Source organism: Suncus etruscus, chromosome 10, assembly GCF_024139225.1.
Source record: "Suncus etruscus isolate mSunEtr1 chromosome 10, mSunEtr1.pri.cur, whole genome shotgun sequence".
In the NCBI taxonomy this organism is placed as follows: Eukaryota; Metazoa; Chordata; class Mammalia; order Eulipotyphla; family Soricidae; genus Suncus; species Suncus etruscus.
The window spans coordinates 96,063,341-96,086,830 of record NC_064857.1 but is presented as its reverse complement, the minus strand read 5'-3'; the positions used below and the strand labels follow the sequence as shown (position 1 = coordinate 96,086,830).

The following is a 23,490-nucleotide window of genomic DNA, read 5'->3' as shown; positions in this document are numbered from 1 at the left end:
GGAGTAAGACATGAGTGCTGCCTGGTGCGGCCAGAAAACAAAAGAAAAAATAAAAACAAAAACGTCAAAATCAATGACATTCCACTTAACATTAACTTGATAGTTAATAATGTTTGACTGAAATTAAGTTGATGCTTGCAAAATTAGGCTAACAAAGCACAGTTCTATTTAGTGCTAATAAATAAAACTAAATATACGTACCAACAATATGTCATGACTTGGTTTACACTATGTATAGGGAGGGATTAGAATTTGGCAGTTTGGGGTACATTTGGTTGTGCTAAAGGGCTCTGTTCTGTGCATAGAGAACCACAGGCAGAGCTTGAGATTAAACTGTGGTCATACGGGGCCGGGCGGTGGCGCTCGAGGTAAAGTGCCTGCCTTACCTGCGCTAGCCTAGGAGACGGACCGCGGTTCGATCCCCCGGCGTCCCATATGGTCCCCCAAGCCAGGAGCGACTTCTGAGCGCATAGCCAGGAGTAACCCCTGAGCGTCACCGGGTGTGGCCCAAAAACCAAAAAAAAAAAAAAAAACTGTGGTCATACACATACAAGGCAAGTAACTTACCCACCTGTACTATCTCTAGCCCAAGATGGACCTTTTTATGTTTTTAATCTTAAAGGATATGCTCACTTCAAGGATATTTTCATGGATCCCAAATTGAGACTCATTGATTTATATCTTTCTTTTATAGACCTCTACTTCTTGCTTAATGTTTAAGAGAAGACTAAGAATACAAAAATGAATGTTATTCACCAAATCAAAGGTCTTATTCCTGTAAATGTTTGGTTTTATTTGCAGAAATTTTTCAGAACTTGAGCTTCAGAAAGCACAAATCCTTGAACAAACAGACTCTATACAAAAACAAGCAAGTAAAATTAATGAATTACTGGATCATGTAAGGTAAGGAAAAGTGGTATTATTTGTTTTATCCTATTATCTTGTTTGGCTGTCTAAACTCAGTACAACATTTGATATGTTTTTATAGTGAATATCGGTTTGTGACCTATCATATATAATATAGCCTCAGAAGGAATTAATGCACTGAACTCTATACTAAGTAGGAAAGCTACATACAACAGATTGCATAGGTGTTTTATTGTTTTTGTTTTAGGCAGGGGTCTCAAACTCAATTTACCTGCAGGCCACAGGAGGCAAAGTCGGGGTGATCCTTGAGTGCAAAGTCAGTAGTAAGCCTTGAACATTGGGGGGTGTGACCCAAACAACTAAAACAAAACAAAACAAAAAAAGATTCCTTTAGGGCAGGGCCACAAAATGTTGTACGAGGGCCGTTTGCGGCCCATCGGCCGCAAGTTTGAGACCCCTGATTTTAGGTCTTTGGGCCATACCCTGCAATTATTCCTGGTGGACTGAGCGATGGCACAGCAGTAGGGCATTTGTCTTGCACGTGGCTGCCCAGGACAGACCTGGATTTGATCTCTGGCATTCCAAATGGTCCCCCAAGCCAAGAATAACCCCTGAGCATCGCAGGGTATGGCCCAAAAACCAAAAAAAAAAAAAAGGAAATTACTCCTGGCAGGCTCCAGAGACCATATGGGGTGCCGAGGAAATGCCCTACCTGCTGTTCTATTTCTCTGGCCCCTAATATTGCCTAGTTTTAGTTTTTCTCTAACCTACAAGTCATGAATGAATTGAGTTTTACTTCTCTCAAATCTGTAATACTACATTTATTTTTATGTTTTTTGGAAAACTACATTTTTATATTTGAATTAAAATATAATCGGTCTAGAGAGATGTACAGTGGGTAGGGTTCTTGTCTTGACATAACTAACCCTTGTTCAATCCCCAGCATTCCATATGGCCTCTTGAACCCCAAGTGCCGGGTATATTGCTCATTGGTAGAATATATGCCTTACATGTGCAAGGCCTTCATTTTGATCTTTGGAAATAAACACATACATATACACAGAATTTCTACTGGCTATTTGGGTGATATTAGAAGTTGGGTCTCGGGGCCCGGAGAGATAGTACAGCAGCGTTTGCCTTACAAGCAGCCGATCCAGGACCAAAGGTGGTTGGTTCAAATCCCGGTGTCCCATATGGTCCCCCGTGCCTGCCAGGAGCTATTTCTGAGCAGACAGCCCGGAGTAACCCCTGAGCACCGCTGGGTGTGGCCCAAAAACCAAAAAAAAAAAAAAAAAAAAAAAAGAAGTGTGTCTTCTTTTTTATTAGAAAAATAATTTGGAGGTGATGTTATTTCTCTTTAGCTCATCATCTGAGTGGGATATTACTGAATGGAGCGATGATCAAGCTGTATTCACCTTTCTTTACGACACAATAGAACTCACCATAATCTTTGGAGAGACAGATGGTAAGTAGCAAAATTGAGATACTCTTTTGCAAAATAAGTATGACTAACTCAAAAACGCAAATCTGTGCCAGAGATGGAGTACAGGGATTAAGGTTCATGCTTTGTTTGCAGCTGGCCCAGGTTCAGACCTGGCATAGCATATGGTCACCCAAGAACTGCCAAAAGCAATCTCTGAACACAAGGCCAGGAGTAGTCCCTGAGCACTGATGGGGGTAGCCCAAACTCCCCACAAATTCAAAGTCCTGCTTGATAGTACAACATGTAGGTACTTGCCTTGCACATGATTAATCTGAGTTTGGTCCCTGACACCCCTAAGGGTACCCAAAGCTCACCAGGATATCCAATATCTGAGTGCTGAGCCAGGAATAAGCTGTAGAGCACTGCTCTACCCAAAACAGAGCAAAAAAATTTCCAATCTTTGGGCCAGAGAGATAGCTCTAAGAGCTGGAGCGCGGGCCCGGAGAGATAGCACAGCGGCATTTGCCTTGCAAGCAGCCGATCCAGGACCAAAGGTGGTTGGTTCGAGTCCCGGTGTCCCATATGGTCCCCCGTGCCTGCCAGGAGCTATTTCTGAGCAGACAGCCAGGAGTGACTCCTGAGCACTGCCGGGTGTGGCCCAAAAACCAAAAAAAAAAAAAAAAAGAGCTGGAGCGCATGTTTTGTATATGGGAAGCCCAGATATTATCACTGGCACCACATGGCACTAAGCAATGTCATGAGCTACCCCAGGCCAGTGTTCTAGGAGTAGGCCCTGAAGAGATGTGTCCCAATCCCCAACTAAAAATTTTTGGGGGGACAGGAGAGATAGCGTGGAGGTCTGGCATTTGCCTTGCATGCAGAAGAACGGTGGTTCGTGGCTGACCCAGGACAGACCTGGGTTCAATTTCCTGTATCATATATGGACTCCTGAGCCTGCCGGGAGCGATTTCTTTTTTTTTTTTTTTTTTTTTTTTGGTTATTTGGGCCACACCTATTTGATGCTCAGGGGTTATTCCTGGCTAAGTACTCAGAAATTGCCCCTGGCTTGGGGGTACCATATGTGACAACGGAGGATCGAACCGCAGTCCTTCCTTGGCTAGCACTTGCAAGGCAAACACCTTACCTCTAGCACCACCTCGCCACCCCCAGGAGCGATTTCTGAGCGTAAAGCCAGGAGTAACCCTTGAGCACTGCCAGGTGTGACCCAAAAACGAAAAAATATTTTTTTTTGCTTTACATTTTTGGGTCACACGCGGCAGCGCTCAGGGATTATTCCTGGCTCTATGCTCAGAAATCGCTCCTGGCAGGCTCAGGGGACCATATGGGATGCCGAGATTCGAACCACCATCCTTCTGCATGAAAGGCAAATGCCTTACCTCCATGCTATCTCTCCGGCCCCATTTTTGCTTCTTCAAAGGCTGAATTTCAATTTGCTTTTGGGCCTCCTGTTCCTTGCTGGGGTTCATCCCATGTGGTCCTAGGGATTGAAACGTCTCCCCACGGGCTTCTTGCATGCAAAACATGCACTTCTGCTGAGTGAGCTGATTTTTGTTTGTTTGTTTGTTTTGTTTTGTTTTTGGGCCATACCTGGTGACACTCAGGGGTTACTCCTGGCTATGCACTCAGAAATTACCCCTGGCAAGCTCTGGAGTCCACATGGAATGCTGGAGATTGAACCCAGGTCCATCCTGGGTCAGCCACGTGCAAGGAAAGTGCAAGGCCCTACCCCTCTGCTATTGCTCCAGCCCCTATTATCTGATTCTTAATTTCTTAATAATCATTCAATTTTCTTTAACACCAAAAAACAAACAAACAAACAAACAAAAAAGGGCCGGGAAGGTGGCGCTAGAGATAAGGTGTCTGCCTTGTAAGCGCTACCAAGGAACGGACCGCGGTTCGATCCCCCGGCGTCCCATATGGTCCCCCCAAGCCAGGGGCGATTTCTGAGCACATAGCCAGGAGTAACCCCTGAGCGTCAAACGGGTGTGGCCCAAAAAACCAAAAAACAAACAAACAAACAATTTTCTTTACCTCGTCTATTAATAATTATCAACTAGATGACTATACTGACATTACAATTGATTTTTCTGAACTTATTGTCCTCTCCAGTTCTTTGTTTTTTTTTTTTTTTTTTTGGTTTTTGGGTCTCACCCGGCAGTGCTCAGGAGTTACTCCTGGCTCCATGCTCAGAAGTCGCTCCTGGCGAGCACGGGGGACCATATGGGACGCCAGGATTCGAACCGATGACCTTTTGCATGAGAGGCAAACGCCTTACTTCCATGCTATCTCTCCGGCCCCTCCAGTTCTTTCTTGTAGCTAATAGTGATTCTTGGAAATTTGACCTGTAATTATTACCTTTAGATTAATCAGGAATAGACTATTCTTAGACAAATGATTAAAATATTTAACCTATAAATAAACTAATGTATTAATAATAGAGAATAATTTAAATAAATAGAATGCTTTTAAAAAAAGACACCATTGGGGTCGAAGTGATAGTATAATGGGTAGTAGTACATTTGCCTTTGTATGTGTCTGATCTGAATTTGACCTGGCACCCTAGATGGCCCCCCAATGCTGCCAGGAGCTAATCCTGAATGAGCTAGGGGTAGTCCAGAGCATTGCGAGCTGTTTAAAAAACAAAAATTGAAAAAGGGAGAACTAAAGTAGTGAGATTATTCAACCAGATGACATACATGATTTCCTGTTCTGCAACACAAAAAATTCTGGAATACCACTGAGTATAGCCAAAATAAAAATAAATAGATAAATAAATAAATAGATTTTTAAGATTGATTAACAAATGAATTATTCCTTTCTCGATATTTTTCATGACATTTTAGGGGGCTGGGGTGGGGAGTTGGGCCACACCAGGTATGCTCCAGGGAACAAACTTAGAATGCCAAGAATTGAACCTGAGGGACCGGAAAGATAGCACAGTGGTAGGGCATTTGTCTTGCACGCTGCCAATCCAGGACAGACAGTGGTTCGAATCCCAGCATCCCATATGGTCCCCTGAGCCTGCCAGGTTCGATTTCTTAGTGTAGAGCCAGGAGTAACCTCTGAGCAATGCCAGGCGTGACCTCCCCCTCCAAAAAAAAAAGAATTGAACCTGGGTTTTTTGTGCAAAGCAACATCCTACCTGCTTTGCTGTAGTTATGGCTACTCCCTGTTTTATTCATTCCTTTTGCTTCTTGCCTTGGTTACATATTCTCGTTGTTTCTTTTTTTTTTTTTTTTTTTTTTTTTTTTTTGGTTTTTGGGCCACACCCAGCGGTGCTCAGGGGTTACTCCTGGCAGGCACGGGGGACCGTATGGGACACCAGGATTCGAACCAACCACCTTTGGTCCTGGATCGGCTGCTTGCAAGGCAAACACCGCTGTGCTATCTCTCCGGGCCCTCGTTGTTTCTAATATTTATCACAGTTTGTACTTTAATTTGTTTCTATTGGTTTGATTTTGGGGCCACATCCGGCAGTACTCAGGAGTTACTTCCCTTTTTTTTTTTTTTTATTCTTTGGTTTTTGGGTCACATCCAGCAGCACTCAGGGGTTACTCCTGGCTCTACACTCAGAAATCGCTCCTGGCAGGCTCGGGGGACCATATGAAATGCTGGGATTCAAACCACTGTCCTTCTGCATGCAAGGCAAACTCCCTACCTCTACCTCCATGCTATCTCTTTGATCCCGTGGGGTTACTTCCTCACTCTGTACTCAGGGATCACTCCTGAATTGATCCCAGGTCAGCCTTGTGCAAGACAAACATTCTACCTGTTGTGCTATCACTCTAGCCCCAGTTTATACTTAATAGTAAGATGTCCTTAACTGTAACATTCTTGAGAGCGTAGATTGATCATATCTGTTTATTTCATTATTATATGTACAGTGCCTACCACATAAAAATACTCATTAAGGGCCGGAGAGGTAGCACAGCAGTAGGGCATTAGTCTTGCATGCAGCTGATCCAGGACAGATGGTGGTTCGAACTCCAAAATGCCAGATGGTCCCCCAAGCCTGCCAGGAGTTATTTCTGAGCACAGAGCCAGGAGTAACCCCTGAGTGCTGCCGGGTGTGGCCCAAAAACCAAAAAGAAAACAACAATACTCATCAAGGGGTAGTACAATGTACAGCAATAGGGCATTTGCCTTGCATGCAACTGAATTGGGTTTGACACCCTAACCATTGTGCTATCACTTCAGCCTCTAAAGGAAGATGATTTAATAATTGTATTAATATGTTTATTGCTTAAATATCCTTCACATACTTGCTAATGAAAATTTAGCAGTATAAGAGATCCATTAGCATATACAGAATGCATGCATGTTTCAAGAATATACATTTGGGGCCGGAGTGATAGCACAGTAATAGGGTGTTTGCCTTGCATGCAGTCAGCCCAGGTTCAATTCCCCCCAGTCTGCCAGGAGTGATTTCTGAGCACATAGTCAGGAAGAGTAACCCCTGAGTGTCACCGGGTGTGGCCCAAAAGCAAAAAAAAAAAAAAAATCACAATACAAAGTAATATTGTCCTTGGGCCGGAGCAGTGGCACAAGTGGTAAGGCATCTATCTTGCCCGCACTAGCTTAGGACAGACCATGGTTTGATTCCGCCAGCATCCCATATGGTTCCCCAAGCCAGGAGCGATTTCTAAGTGCATAGCTAGGAGTAACCCCTGAGTGTCAACAGGTGTGGCCCAAAAACAAAAACAAAAAAATAAGAAAATGTAATAATGTCCTATTTTATTCTTTCTAGTTGGTCTCCCTTTCTTGGACAAGTTTTGTAGGAAGATCACTGACCTAAGTTTTCAGTCTCTATTAGATGGTAAGTTCTAAACATTTAAACAACTAAAAATAAATTGTGGCCAGAGAGATGGTGTAGTAGATAATGTTTTTGCTCTGCATGTGGACAACCTAGGTTCAATCCCTGGCACTCCAAATGTTCCCTAAGCCTCACAAGGAATATTTATAGCCCCTCTATAAAATATTAAGGTTCTGGGGACATTCAGTCTTGCATATAGAATTCCCTAGTTCGGTTCCCACCACCACATGGTCTGCTGAGCACCACTTGAAAAGCTGGCAGTATGTCTTAATATTGCTTGAGTGTGGCAAAAAAAAAAAAAATAGAAGAGAAGAATGTAAAGATAGATATGTAAATAATACTTTACTCTTTTTTTTTTTCCCTTCCTTAGAGAATGAAGCTCCTTCTTCATCTCTTTTAGTTCATAAACTTATTTTTCAGTACATTGAGGATCAGGAATTCTGGAAAAAGAAGTGTATAACCCAGCATCATGTACCCAAGGTAAATTCTGAGTGAAATATTATTTGTTTTGGGGCCTTTTAGGGAGGTATTTGGCCACACCCCACTGCACTCGGGTTACTCATGGCTCTGCATTCAGAAATCACTCCTGGCAGGCTCTGGGGACTGTATGGAATGCCGGAGCTCGAACCTGGGTTTGTCCCAGGTCGGCAGCATTCAAGGCAAATGCCCTACTGCTGTGCTATCACTCTGACCCCTGAGTGAAGTATTTAAAGGAAAACTGTTATCTGGGGCCCGGAGAGATAGCACAGCGGTGTTTGCCTTGCAAGCAGCCGATCCAGGACCAAAGGTGGTTGGTTCGAATCCCGGTGTCCCATATGGTCCCCCGTGCCTGCCAGGAGCTATTTCTGAGCAGACAGCCAGGAGTAACCCCTGAGCACTGCCGGGTGTGACCCAAAAACAAAACAAAAAAAAAAAAAAAAAAAAAGAAAATTGTTATCTGTCCAAAAGAAAGCAGCAGTAATATTTCAAATTTCAATGGATCCTAAAAGTATAAATATATTGAAATATTGTTATTTTCTTTATAAAATAATCACTAATCAGTAAAGTGGTTTAATTATTTCTTTGTGTGTATGTGTTTGTCTTCCAAGATGCTTCAAGAAATATCTTTAATAGTGAGTCATTGCAGATTGCTTGGAAAAGAGATTGAGTTTTTAAAGAGATGGGGACCACACTATAGTCTTATGAACATAGATGTAAATAATACTGAGTAAGTATATTACTTTCCTAGGATGGTTGTAAAAAACAATCACAACCCGGGTGACTTGAATAGTAGAAATATATTGTCTTTCAGTTTTATTTTCCTCTTCCTCTTTCTGTTGTTATAGTGACTGAAAGGCTGCACTTACTTGGTTGCAGTTATCAGTGGTGGTACTTCTTCAGCTGTGGTGTTTGCAGTTTTGGCATTTGACACAGTTTATCACAGGCACTGGAGATTCCACAATGAAGGTGCTGCTGGTTCACTTAGTATGTGGGGCAGTGCCAGAGATTGAATTTTAATCCTCAATGGCTAAACATATTCTGCCAAGGAGCCAACAACACCAAGCTTTGATTCACAAGGCTTTTTGTTTGTTTGTTTTGTTTTTTTTGTTTGTTTTTTGTTTTGTTTTTTGGGGGGTCACACCTGGTAGTGCTCAGGGTTTACTCCTGGCTCTACGCTCAGAAATCACTCCTGGCAGCCTCAGGGGACCATATAGGATGCCAGGTGTTTCTTAGCTTGTAAATATAGAACTCTAATATCTAGTTTTTATTACTATTCCCTCACTTCTACCCTTCCCTTCATTGATGGTGTTTTGATGATCAAGCGTTCAACTCACCCAACATGTTCAATAAAGTTTATTCTTTCATTGTGTTGCTTGTACACTCGGTGCTCAAACTCTTACCATATTATGGTTTAATTTGGTGTAATATGGTTGTGTTCATCAGGAATTTCTGCAGTGCTTATATGTATGTGACAAGTCATACTCCTTATTTTATTGTTCATGTACACCTGGATTAATCTGGCTAAAAATTGCTGATGGTAGCCAGAGAGATAGCATGGAGGTAGAGCATTTGCCTCTCAAGCAGAAGGACAGTGGTTCGAATCCTGGCATCCCATATGGTCCCCCGACCTTGTCAGGAGCGATTTCTGAACATAGAGCCAGGAGTAACCCCTGAGCACTGCCAGGTGTGACCCAAAAAAAAAAAAAAAATTACTGATGGTACAGAGGATCACAAGCACTCATTTAGACTCTTATATCCAGTTTCAAGGTCACACTTGTGGGACACCAAAGATTTGAACATGTGATTATATGCTTGCAAAGCAAACCCTTTATATCACTATGCTCTTCCTACAGGTCCCTGTAATTCCAATATATTTAAAGAATGTTATTCCTGCGTGCAAGTTCATGTTAAAAAAATTTTGGGTGCTTTTTGTTTGTTTTGGTTTTTAGGGCACACCCAGTGATGCTCAGGGGTTACTCCGGGCTCTTCACTCAGAAATTGCTCCTGGTATGCTGGGGAGGACCATATGGGGTACCAGGGATCACACCTGGGTTGGTCCTGGGTCAGCTGCATGCAAGGCAAACACCCTATCGCTGTGCTATTACTCCACCTCCCCACCCCTAATTTTTTTTGCAGTGTGGTGGTGTGTGAGTTAGCCTATGCTTGGTAATAGATAAGGGTCCACTCCTGGCTCTAGGCTCAGGCATTACTTCTGGTGGTGCTTAGAGAGGACCATGTGGTGCTGGGGATCAAACCAGGGTCAGCCACATTTAGATATGCCTTAATCCCTATACTATCTCTGGTTCCTAATTTCCCCTTTTTGTAAAGATACCAGTCTTGCTTTAGGAGCCTGCTCTATTCCAGTAGAACCTCATCTTACCTAATTAAATTTGCAGTGACTGTATTTCAAAGTTTACAATTAGAAATCTGGAGATAGGGGCCAGAGAGATAGTATGGAGGTAAGGCGTTCGCCTTTCATGCAGAAGGTCATTGGTTCGAATCCCGGCATCCCATATGGTCCCCCGTGCCTGCCAGCTCGAGCTGGCAGAAATCAAGCGATTTCTGAGTGTGGAGCCAGAAGTAACCCCTGAGCACTGCCGGGGTTTTGGGTATGACCCAAAAAAAACAAAAAGAAAAAGAAAAAAATTCTGGAGATTAAAGCTTAAATGTTTGTTTATTTGTTTGTGTTGGGGTTCTACCCAGTGGTACTCAGAGCTAGGGAATCACTCCTGGCTGGCTTTGGGTACCATATGGGGTGCTGGAGAGTCAAACCTGAGTCAGAAGCATGCAAGGCAAATACCTTGCCCACTTTATTATTGTTCTGGCCCCAAGGCTTAGCTTTTTGTTCTGTTTATTGCACCCTAACCACTATTCTCTCATTCTAGCCCCAAATGTCTGAATTTTGAGGAGAAAGTTACTTCCTTTAGTAGTAAATAAATCAATAAATAATTTAACAGTAAATAATACCAAACAGGTTTGGTACTTAACTTACACCCAAACCTGGTTTGATTCCCAGCAGCCTGAATGAGTATACTGGTTGTGACCCCAAAAAAAAGGAAATTATTTTTTAAAAATTGGGGAAAGGGGCCGGAGCGGTGGTGCAAACAGTAAGGTGTTTGCCTTGCATGCGCTAACCTAGGATGGACTACGGTTTGATCCCCCAGGGTCCCATATGGTTCCTCAAGCCAGGGAGCGATTTCTGAGCGCATAGCCAGGAGTAATGCCTGAGAATCACAAGTGTGGCCAAAAAAGCAAAAGAAAAGGGGCAAAGACAGAGAAATAGTACAAAGGCTAATGCACTTGTCTTGCATGCATCTGACCCAAATTTGATTTCTAGCACTACATTTTGTCCCCTGAAACCTTAGAGGTGTCTTAAATACTACTAAATGTAACACAAAACTCTCCTTCACTACTTTGAAAAAAGGGAGACATTTGAATAGCTCTGCAGTTTCTTATTGGCAGCTTTGCTGTCTGTTGCCCTGGCGTGGCAAGCAATTTAATGCCTTACTACACCTGAATGCAAGCCAGGAGGTCAAGCACTGATGAGTAAATGTGTGTACACATGTAGATGCACTAGAGTGACCCCCAGTGACAACATACAAGTCTTGCACTTAAGAAGCTCAATGCTTCGTGAATACTGGCTGTAGCGGAGAGTATAAAACCACCTCTGCTCAGAGGTGGCTCCCACTGGTAGAGTCTGTGATGCCCATGCCTCCAACGTGCTTAGCCCTTTTAGCTCTCTCTTCAGCCTGTTATATCTTTTTTGTTTTGTTTTGTTTTCTTTTTGGGCCATACTGCATTGCTCAGGGGTTACTCCTGGCTGTCTGCTCAGAAATAGCTCCTGGCAGGCACGGGGGACCATATGGGACACCGGGATTTGAACCAACCACCTTTGGTCCTGGATCGGCTGCTTGCAAGGCAAACGCCGCTGTGCTATCTCTCTGGGCCCATCTTTTTTTTTTTTTTTTTTTAAGTATATTTTACTTGAATGGGAAGTGTATACTTAAATAGGAATTACACAGATAAATGACTTCAGTAATCAGTTATACTCAATACTGAAATCAGTGGTCAGACATTGTCAGTTCTAGGAAACTCCATGTTCTTTTCCAATCAAGAATAACAACTGGAAAAAAAAAAAAAGAGAAAAAGAATAAAAAGGGGCCGGGTAGGTGGCGCTGGAGGTAAGGTGTCTGCCTTGCAAGCGCTAGCCAAGGAAGGACCGAGGTTCGATCCCCCGGCGTCCCATTTAAAAGAAAAGAAAAAAAAAAAGAGAAAAAAAAAAGAAGAATAACAACTGGGGGAAAAAAAAGAATAATAACTGGGACCAGAGATAGCATGGAGGTAAGGCGTTTGCCTTGCATGCAGAAGGTTGGTGGTTTGAATCCAGGCATCCTATATGGTCCCTGAGCCTGCCAGGAGTGATTTCTGAGCCTAGAGCCAGGAGTAACCCCTGAGCACTGCCAGGTGTGACCAAAAATTACCCCCCCCAATAGCAAGCAGGGGCTGGAGAGAATGCATGGAGGTAGGGCGTTTGTCTTGCATGCACAGGGACGGTGGTTTGAATCCCAGCATCCTATATGGAACCCCTGAGCACTGCTGGGTGTGAACCAAAAAAAAAAATTAAAAAAGATTGACAACCATCCCAATTTCTTATGCCAAAAGATAGTTTGACCTGCCACTGAACTTCTTTCAATGGAATAAATTACCTATTAACTTTTTATAATTTGGCTTCTGCTGTATCTTTTGGGGGGGGTCTTCTGCTATGTCTTTTTAATCTAAATTCTTGTTTTTAACAGATTGAAGCTTTTATTCTCCAGCTTTGAAGCATTTGCAAAGTTCGAAATAACTTTGTCTCTCTCAGCTTATTATCCATCTATACCCTTGTCTTTCACCTTTCAAAATCATATTGGAAACATTGGGTGAGTAAATATTTGAAAGCTTATAAAATTTGGTATTAGCAACTCTTCTCAGGCTCTTTTTGTTTTCTTTTTTTTTTTTTTTTTTTTTTTGGTTTTTGGGCCACACCCAGTAACGCTCAGGGGTTAATCCTGGCTATGTGCTCAGAAGTTGCTCCTGGCTTGGGGGACCGTATGGGACACCGGGGGATCGAATCGCGGTCCGTCCAAGGTTAGCGCAGGCAAGGCAGGCACCTTACCTTTAGTGCCACCGCCCGGCCCCCATTTTGTTTTCTTTTAAATATTTTACATCACAGTGAATTTTGATTTGTAGGAAAACTCTAGACTATTATCTTGCAGATAGCCAAAGTTGAAGCTTTATATTGCTTTCTCTTCTATTTTGTTGTTTTTGGACCATACCTGGCTATGCTCAAGGCTTACTCTGAATCTGTAACTCTAGGGTTACTCCTACTGGGGTTTGGGTAACTACATGGGGTTCCAACAGTTAAACCAGGTCTACTATGTGCAGGGCAAGCACCCTGCCTACTATACTACCGCTCTAACCTATATTAATTTGTTTTTTGATAGTAAGTAAGAAAAGAGTAAAATGCACAAAGTCCTGAGCAAATGGATACTATATCCATTTGGTTACTATATCTCATCATAGTGATTACCAAAGATCATTTCTCTATGGCTTCATTGAAATTCAGTAACCTTGGGGCCAGAGCAATGGTGCAGCTTTAGGGTGTTTGTTTGCCTTGCATGAGACTGACCCAGGATGGACCTCGATTTGATCCCGGTGTCCCTCCCAGATAGTCTCCCAAGCCAGGAGCGATTTCTGAGCGCATAGCCAGGAGTAACCCCCAAGGGTCACCGGGTGTAGCCCAAAAATCAAAAAAAAAGAAGAAAAACTCAGTAATCTTCATCATTATCTCCAATGGCCACTGGAAATGTTGGCCTATTCTTTTTTTTTTTTTTTTTTTTTTTTTTTGGTTTTTGGGCCACACCCTGTGATGCTCAGGGGTTACTCCTGGCTATGCGCTCAGAAGTTGCTCCTGGCTTCTTGGGGGACCATATGGGACGCCGGGGGATCGAACCGTGGTCCGTCCTAGGCTAGCGCAGGCACCTTACCTCCAGCGCCACCGCCCGGCCCCGGCCTATTCTTTTATACTTGCTTTACTTTTTTATTCATCCTACTAAAATAGAAACCATAAACTTTGTCTAAATCACAAATGAACAACTTTAGGGCCTCTAAAACAGAATTTTTTTAGGCTCAACGAACTAGAATACATGTCTTATATGTGCTAGGCCCTGACAGCCTATTGTCCTGGTTCTAAAATGTAAAATCCACAAAGTAGTAAATATCCAGGATAACTAATTGACTTTTTGTTATTTTCAGCAAAGATCAAATCACTGCCATTCTATCTAAAGTACCATTGGAGGACAACTACTTGAAGAATGTAGTCAAGAAAATTTACCAAGATCTGCTTCAAGATTGAAATTTCTACTAGATCCATGGACCACAGCATAGTATACTTAATATTAATTAGTATTTTAGAATCTTCGTAATATTTCAGCATCTTCATTGTTGTTTATTTTTGTTATATAAGACTTAATAAAATTCCTTTAGATGATGTTGCAATTAATTTATATTGATTACTTTTTAAATATCTAGTCATTGGGTAGATGCTTGCACTATACACAGCTGACCTAGGTTCAATTTCTGGCGTCCTATATAGTCACCCATTATATAGTTCCAGGAGTGATTCCTGAGTTCAGAGCCAGGAGTAATCCCTGAACATCACTGGGTATTGCCCCAAAACAAAAGCAAACAAAAGATACTCAATGGGGGGGAGGGGAGAAGGTAGAAGAGGTTGGGTGGGACCATGAGACGAGAAGCCACCAACTCCATGATTCTCTCTTGACTAGTTTGGTTTATTAATTCTTCATGGCTACCCTGCTTAAGATGTGTTCACTGGGGGTTGAAAATAAAGTGCATGGGGTGATTTGACCCTCTGGTGGATCATCACCATGACGTCCCCCTCGAGCTGGACTGAGTATGCAGTGCCCTTTACCAGAACATTAGAGCACATGGCCTCCATTCAAAACAGCTTCATGTTGCTCTGATCCATCTACCTATATTTCTTGCTCTCCCAGTGGTCGGCAACCTGCGGCTCTTTTTAATTTGGCTCTTCTGTGTGCCGGGCAGCTGCTCCAGGAGTCAGGACTCTGCTCCTAGCCTCTTTCAGTGCTCGCCCTGTGTGGCTCTCAAAATAAATTTCAATCGTGGTTTTGGCGAGATTTGGCTCAGCTGAAAAAAAAGGTTGCCAACCACTGCTCTAGACTGTACATGTGTCAGTCACACATTACCCCAAGAAGGAAGGGGTGCCTTCCCAGTGGTGATGAGTTCTCGATCTAAAGGCCTTTCCAGGGCTGACAATGTACCAGTCACTACTGGCACTAAACCAGACACACACACATCACCCAAGGATGATGAGCCAGACTCAGAGTCTGAAAACAGCTCAACCAAAGATACCCCTGAGGCAGGAGGACAAGCCAGTGCTGGCAATCCAAGTACTGGGCATTGTCAAATGCTTCGATGTCCAGAATGGTTATGGATTTATCAACAAAAATGACACAAAAGGGCGCTGGAGAGATAGCATGGAGGTAAGGCGTTTGCCTTTCATGCAGAAGGTCATCGGTTCTAATCCTGACGTTCCATATGGTCCCCCGTGCCTGCCAGGAGCAATTTCTGAGCCTGGAGCCAGGAATAACCCCTGAGCACTGCCGGGTGTGACCCAAAAACCACAAAAAAAAAAAAAAAAAAAAAAAAAAAAAGACACAAAAGAAGTTGTCTTGGGAGCCAGATAGCATGGAGGTAAGGTGTTTGCCTTGCATGCAGAAGGATGGTGGTTTGAATCCCGGCATCCCATATGGTCCCCCTGAGACTGCCAGGAGTGATTTCTGAACGTAGAGCCAAGGAGTAACCCCTGAGCCCTATCGGGTATGACCCCCCCCCCGCCCAAAAAAAAAAGATGTCTTGGGGCCAGAGCAATAGCACAGCTTGTAGGGCATTTGTCGTGCACATAGTTGACATGAGTTTGATCCCCAGCACCCCATATGATCCCCCAAACTGTAAAATAAAAATCCACAAGTTGTGAGCTCACCCTACGTGTTTCTAACTCCTTAAACAGACAGGTCTGAAGAAGCAGGGTAGCGACAAAGAAAGAATAAGCCAAGCCAGTCAGGAAAGTCAAAGGATCAGTGGCCTTTTTAAGAGTGACTTCTTGGGCTTCTTTCTGCGGGAGCTAACACAGAGACACCAAGTATCATAATCTCTCCAGGACCCACACCCGGTAAGATGTCTCCACCCAATTAGTGTGGGGCCGATTTCTGCCGTGTGATTGGGCACCCAAAGACATAAAGGACTGCTGCCCTGCTCTCTGCCTTCTTTCTTCGGGAGCCAGCCCAGAGACACCAAGGATCACAATCTCTCTAGAACCCACACCGGGGGAGCGTGGCTGCTCTGCTTAGTCTTGCGGCCTCGCTTATCTTTTAACCCCTGAACCCCACTTCTCTACATTGTAAAAAGCAATCTACAACCATAACAATGGGGAAATTTTGCAGTACAACCCCATTTAAAGAATCAAGATGGCTGCTCTGATAATCTGAAAAGTACCAAACAGTCAGGTATCCTCTCAAAATGTTTAGAGTAGAATTATGGAAGATGTTCAGGGAGCTCAAAAAAAGCATCGATAGACTTGAATGGAGCACAAATAAGCATCAAGAGGATTTGACGAGGGCCCGGAGAGATAGCACAGCGGCATTTGCCTTGCAAGCAGCCAATCTAGGTGGTTGGTTCGAATCCCGGTGTCCCATATGGTCCCCCGTGCCTGCCAGGAGCTATTTCTGAGCAGACAGCCAGGAGTAACCCCTGAGCACCGCTGGGTGTGGCCCAAAAACCAAAAAAAAAAAAAGAGGATTTGACGACTGAAATTAGAAATTTTCACACTGAAATAACAGGTCTGAAAAACTCGGCTTATGAATTGAGAACCTCAATGGAAAACCTCTGCACAGCTGCAAATGGGGTTAATGAGCCAGAGGATGAGATGCAGAACATCTTCATACAACAGAAGAGATTGGAAGAGAACTTTAAAGCAAATGATCAGACAATGTCTAAACTACTCAAAGAATGTGAACTGATGAAAATAGAAGTTTCTGAGAAACTCAAAACTCAACAGAAACAACATTGGAATCAATGAAGTCCCAGAAACCCAGAACAAGAATAATAAGAGGAGTTGGAGGAAGAGTGAGAACAGGAAGAGGAGAAAAAAGAATTTTAAGAAGAATAAGTCAAGAAGAGTAAGAATGAGGCAAAGAGGAGTAAGAATAATGTGAAAAATAGAAAAGGGAGAAAAATGAAAAGGATTCATCCTTTTCTTCTGAAAAAGTAGAGGAGGAAGGAGAGTAAGAAGAGGGCAAAGAATAGTAAGAAAAGAAAAGAGGAAAAAGAGGAAGAATTAAAGGAGGAAGAAGAAAAGAAGAGGAAGAAGAGGAGAAAGGGGAAGAAGGAAAAGACGAGAAGGAAAAAGACAAGAAGAGGAAGAAGGGAAAGGAGAGGAGAAAGAAGTAGAAGAGGAGGAAGAAAAGAAAGAGGAGGAGGAAGAAGAATAAAAGAAAGAAAGGAAGAGGAGTCTACAGCCATACCACCCTGAATGTGCCCGATCTCATCTATCTTAGAAAGAGGAAGAAGAAAAAGAAGAGGGAAAAAACAAGAAGAAATGGATTGAAAATTTATTTTTTTTATAATAGTGTCTTAGTTTAAACATCATGATTATGACATGTTTGTAGTTGGGTTTCAGTTAAAAAATTAAAAAAAAAAACATGGAGCCAGAGATATAATATGGAGGTAAAGCGTTTGTCTTTCTTTTTTTCTTTCTTTCTTTTTTTTTTTTTTGTTTGTTTTTGGGCCACACCCAGCAGTGCTCAGGGGTTACTCCTGGCTGTCTGCTCAGAAATAGCTCCTGGCAGGCACGGGGGACCATATGGGACACCGGGATTCGAACCAACCACCTTTGGTCCTGGATCGGCTGCTTGCAAGGCAAACGCCGCTGTCCTATCTCTCTGGGCTCCAAGCGTTTGTCTTTCATGCAGAAAGTCATTGGTTTGAATCCCAGCATCCCATATGGTCCCCTGAGCCTGCCAGGAGCAATTTCTGAGCATGGAGACAGGCGTAACCCCTGAGCGCTGCCAGGTGTGACCCACCCCCTCCCAATTTTTTTAAATATAAAATTAAATTAAAGGAAAAAAAGAAGAGTGACTTCTTGGGCCAGAGCTATAGCACAGCAGCAGGACATTTGTTTTGCACACAGCTGACCCAGGATGAGTCCAGGTTCAATCCCTGGCATCCCATGTGGTCCCCTGAGCCTGCCAGGAGCAATATCTGGGCACAGAGCCAGAAGTAACCCCTGAGCAGTTTGGGGTGTGGCTCAAAACCAAAAAAAAAAAAAAAAAAAAACAAACCAAAGAGTGGCTTCTTATGACTTTTTCCTTGTGTATCCAAATGCCAAGCCAACAATGACTTTTCTTTATTATACCAATACCCATCCACCAGGAAGGGGAAGGTCTAGAGAGAGACAAAAATACCTATTCAGTGGGCTTTTCCGTATCAAAGGAAGAGGTTTAAGGAAGGAGGAAGTTGGGGAAACACCTTTGTTTGGGGTTGATAGCTAGGTATCATCTTAAACCTCTCCTGCTAGGAATGATTTCTGAGTGCAGAGTGCTGTGTGCTGCCAGGTGTGGCCCAAAAACAAAAACAAAGACGTCTTTGTTCACTGGACAGCTATTAAGAAAAACAATCCCAGGAAGTCTCTGTGTAGCATTGAAGATGGGGAAACTGTGGAGTTTGATTTCATGAAAGGAGAGAGGGGTCCCAAAGCTACTACTGTATCTGGACCTTGTGGAGGACCAGTGAAAAGTCGCCACTATGCTTCCAATCATCATAGGTTTTGTTGATTCATCCCTTGACTTCACTCAGTTGCCCCACCACCTATGGTGTCAGAGGTCCCATTAAGCGGACAGAAGGAGGAGGAGAGAGCTGAAGTCTCTGGGCAGCGTCCCAGACACCAGCGCCACCACATTTCTTCTAACAGAGGCACTTGGTACGAGGACCTCGATTTCCCAACCTGCAGGAGCTTATCAAGGTCACTAATGGCGTAGTAGCCAAATAGCCCCATTGGAGGGGGACCAACAGCACGGAGATGAGCCTGTCCTCCCACCCAGATACCAAAGGCCAGGTACCAAAGGCCTTTCCATCCCAAGAAACCTCAGCAGCCTACCACAGGAGGTAGAAATGGAGAATCCAAGCCCAGCCACAGCCCAACTGAGGAGAAATTACTTCCAGAACCTCCTGCACCTCCAAAATATTAATTTCTTTCAAGGTTAATCTTTTGACCCTATTTGCATTGGTCACTGTATTACTGCTTAAACTGTGTTCTACCTGTATAGATCTTAATAGCTACTCTTTTGTTCTATGCCCCACTGCAACTAGATGATATGTATACAACTCTAGTGGTTTTAATATTAGTTTACACAATTCTGGGGAAATGCAAAATGTTGTTAGATTTTTTTCCTAATTGTTTTTGGGTCACACCTGGCAGAGCTCGGGTTATCCTGGCTTTGTGCTCAGAAATCATTCCTGGCAGGCTCGGGGGACCACATGGGATGCTGGGATTCGAACCATCATTCGTTCTAGTGTGCAAGGCAAACGCCTTACCACTGTGCTATCTCTCCAGCCCCATGTTGTTAGACTTTAATGGCTCTCCGCTATCCTAGTAAATATTTTTCAATTGCTGTGATGCTTGATGATGTATATTATTTAGCAATTTATTTTCAAATTGTGTCTGCAAAAATGTGCTAATGTCTTTGTTTGCAGAAGTCCATAGAAAGGGAACTTGGAGGGCCCGGAGAGACAGAACAGCGGCGTTTGCCTTGCAAGCAGCTGATCCAGGACCAAAGGTGGTTGGTTCGAATCCCGGTGTCCCATATGGTCCCCCGTGTCTGGCAGGAGCTATTTCTGAGCAGAAAGCCAGGAGTAATCCCTGAGCACCGCCAGGTGTGGCCCCCCAAAAAAAAAGAAAAAAAAAAAAGAAAGGGAACTTGGATACTATAGACTTTTATAGTGCTCACTATAAGAATGTTTTAGCAGGGGCCTGGAGAGATAGCACAGCGGCGTTTGCCTTGCAAGCAGCCGATCCAGGACCAAAGGTGGTTGGTTCGAATCTCGGTGTCCCATATGGTCCCCCATGCCTGCCAGGAGCTTTTTCTGAGCAGACAGGCAGGAGTAATCCCTGAGCACCGCCTGGTGTGGCCCAAAAACCAAAAAAAAAAAAAAAAAAAAAAAGAATGTTTTAGCAGGGGGCAGGAAAGTTAGCACAGCAGTAGTGCAAGCAGCCGATCCAGGACGGATGGTAGTTTGAATCCCAGCATCCCATATGGTCCCTTGAGTCTGCCAGGAACAATTTCTGAGCACAGAGCTAGGAATAATACCTGAGCGCTGGCGGGTGTGACCCAAGCCCCTCTCCCCCCAAAAAAGAATGTTTTAGCAAACTTATTTTCAAACTGTATATATAGCTGCAGAAATGCTCTTATGATTTTGTTTAGAGAAGTTTATGGAAAAGGAACTTGGATACTTTAGACTAGTTTAACAGTGCTCAGTGTAAGAATGTTTAAGAACTTGTTTTCAAATTAATAGACCTGCAGAAAGGTTCTAATGTTAATGTTTAGAGAAGTCTGAAAAGTTGTGATACGTTAAGACAAGGATATGAAAAAATGGATTGTTTTGAGAATGATATATGCACAATTGAACCTATGATGCTTTTACAGCCAAGTCTACCCTCACCAATAGTGATTCCAAAGAATTAGAAAATTTCGGGGCCGGAGCCATAATGCAGTGGCAGGGTATTTGCCTTGCAAGCAGCTGATCCAGGATGGACAATGGTTCAAATCCCGGCATCCCATATGGTCCCCTGTGCTTGCCAAGGGCAATTTCTGAGTGCAGAACCAGGAGTAACCCTTGAATGTGGCTGGGTGTGATCCCCCCACCACACACACAAAAAAATAGCCCTTCCTCGCACCTATATTCATTGCAGCATTATTTACAATAGCCAGATTCTGGAAACAACCAAGATGCCCTTCAACAGACGAATGGCTAAAGAAACTGTGGTACATATACACAATGGTATATTATGCAGCTGTCAGGAGAGATGAAGTCATGAAATTTTCCTATACATGGACATGGAATCTGAGTGAAATAAGTCAGAGGCAAAGAGATAGACGCAGAATAGTCCCACTTATCTATAGGTTTTAAGAAAAATTAAAGACATTAGTGTAGTAAGGCCCAGAGAGAATAGAGATGAGGGCTGGAAGGACTGGTTCACAATATGAAGCTTACCACGCAGAGTAATGAGTGCAGTTAGAGAAATAACTACACTAACAACTACCATGATTATCTTAATGAATGAGAGAAGTAGAATGCCTGTCTTGAATACAGGCAGGGTGGTGGAGGAGGACGGAGATGGGGTGCATTGGTGGTGGGAATGCTGCACTGGTGAATGGGGTTGTTCTGTTTATGACTGAAGCCCAACTACAATCACGTTTGTAATCATGGTGCTTAAATAAAGATTTGGGGCCGGAGAGATAGCATGGAGGTAAAGCATTTGCCTTGCATGCAGGTCGGTGGTTCTAATCCCGGCATCCATATGGTCCCCCATGCTTGCCAGGAACGATTTCTGAGCATAGAGCCAGGAGGAACCCCTGAGCAAAGCCAGGTGTGATCTCCCAAAAACAAAAAATATAAAAAATAAAGATTTTATATTAAAAAAAAAAGTCCTGGCGCTGGAGAGATAGCATGGAGGTAAGGCGTTTGCCTTTCATGCAGAAGGTCATCGGTTCAAATCCCGGCATCCCATATGGTCCCCCATGCCTGCCAGGAGCAATTTCTGAGCATGAAGCCAGGAATAACCCCTGAGCACTGTCGGGTGTGACCCAAAAAACACAAACAAAACAAAACAAAACAAAACAAAACAAAAAAGTCCTACATGTCTAACCACCTTCATTCACCAGGGAGCCTTTCCCTCCACCCAAATCAACAAAACAAGACCTAGAAGAACCCAGAGCCCGGAAGAAGAGCAACAACCAATCAGCAACAACTTCCGGCTCTGGTCATTTCCGGTCGGGGCAGAGGCTCTGTCGGTGAGGGCGCAGCAGCGTCCGCTTCGCCGCGGTGCATCCTAAGATGTAGTAGTCTTAGCGGCGACCGGAAGTCGCCTCCGAGTGGGTGGGGCGACGGCGCACGACGTCACGCGCATGCGTCGTGCGTGCCCGAGGCCTTGGCGGGAGTTCCGAAAGTGGCGGCTTTGGCGCCCGGCGCCGTCGGAGGCCGCAGCTGAGGCGCGTCGCATCACGTCGCGTCGTCGGAACCGAACCCGCGTGGCCCGTGCGGGGTGCAGGAGGCCCGACGGAGGGCCAGAAGAGGCGGCTACGAGCGAGGGAATCCGGGGTCCCCCATTCGGGGCTCGCGCATCGCGCCCGGTGAGCGTGGAGGGGCCGGAGCGGTGGCGCCCGCGGCAGGGCGTTTGCCTGCAAGACCCTGGGTTCGGTCCCCGGCCTCCCGCCTGGCCCCCCGGCCTGCCAGGAGCGATTTCCGAGCGCAGAGCCAGGAGGAGCCCCCAGCGTCAACGGGTGTGGCCCCGAAACAAAACTAGAGCAAATCGGGTGACGACGCAGTGTTTGGAGGACCTGGGGGCTTCTCAGAGGCCTTGCCCGGAGTTCCCCAAGGGGACCCGAGTCTCAGGCGTGCGCTGACGGTTGTCTTTGTTTTTTGTTTTTGGGGTCACACCCAGCAGCGCTCAGGGGTTCCTCCTGGCTCTGCGCTCAGAATTTGCTCCTGGGGGACCCTATGGGATGCCGGGATTCAAACCACTGACTTTCTGCATGCAAGGCCAACGCCCTACCTCCGTGCTATCTCTCCGGCCCCCAGAACTCGATTCTTGGTTCTGCCTTGAGAAATCAATCCTGGCGGTGCTTCAGAGACCATAAGCAACGCCCCAAATCAGATCCAGGCCAGCTGCATGCAAGGCAGGTGTCCTATCCACTGTTCTGTGGCTCTGGCCCCTATCTTTCACTTTAACATTTATTTAGGCTTTGGGCCATACCCGGCAACACTCGAGGGTTATTCCTGGCAAGCTCAGGGCACCTTATGGGATGCCAGGAATCAAACCCAGTCTGTCCAGGTTGGCTGCATGCGAGACAAACCCCTACCACTGTGCTCTCTCTCCAGCCCCTTTATATTTTGATTGTCAGACTGTAGTGCAGGAAATAACTCATGGTGCTGATTCTTTTTTGGTTGTTTCGTGTTGGTTCATATGGCAGGTAAATAGCTCTTGCGAGAAAAATTGATATAGGAGATAATGACTTAATTGTTTATTTATTTATTTACTGCTTTCTTTTTGTTTTTGTTTTTGGGTCACACCCTGCGGTGCTCAGGGGTTACTCCTGGCTGTCTGCTCAGAAATAGCTCCTTGCAGGCACTGGGGACCATGTGGGACACCGGGATTCGAACCAATCACCTTTGGTCCTGGATCGGCTGCTTGCAAGGCAAACACCGCTGTGCTATCTCTCCGGGCCCACTTTCTTTTTTTTTTTTATTGTGACTTAATTGTTGTTAGGATCATATGTGGCCATTCTTGGAAGCCTCCAATAGAGCAGGGCCATCAATCTTTTAAAATTTATTTATTTCGGAACCACACACAGCAATGCTCAGATTCTAGTCCCTGCTTCTAGAAGGGGAGAACTTCCTGCAGTGCCTATCAGACTATACAGTACCAGGCATTCCACATGCTAAGCATATGCTTAGATTCTTTAAGTTTGAGCTAGCTGCCTTATTTATATGTAAATGAACATGTTGTGTTTACATATACATTTTCCCCCAG

The 23,490-nt window shown here is 44.3% G+C and overlaps 1 protein-coding gene across 1 annotated transcript in view; it reads left to right on the top strand.

The window, feature by feature from the left end:
* Window positions 1-14,139, top strand: part of KNL1 (kinetochore scaffold 1) — a 66,439-nt gene extending 52,300 nt beyond the window's left edge. Inside the window, 7 exon segments of the mRNA XM_049781716.1 lie at window positions 802-903; window positions 2,229-2,332; window positions 7,059-7,127; window positions 7,495-7,604; window positions 8,213-8,331; window positions 12,401-12,523; window positions 13,899-14,139. Of these exon segments, the coding sequence (XP_049637673.1) occupies window positions 802-903; window positions 2,229-2,332; window positions 7,059-7,127; window positions 7,495-7,604; window positions 8,213-8,331; window positions 12,401-12,523; window positions 13,899-14,010 (739 nt within the window). The 3' untranslated portion in view covers window positions 14,011-14,139.
* The last annotated feature ends 9,351 nt before the right edge of the window (window positions 14,140-23,490 follow it).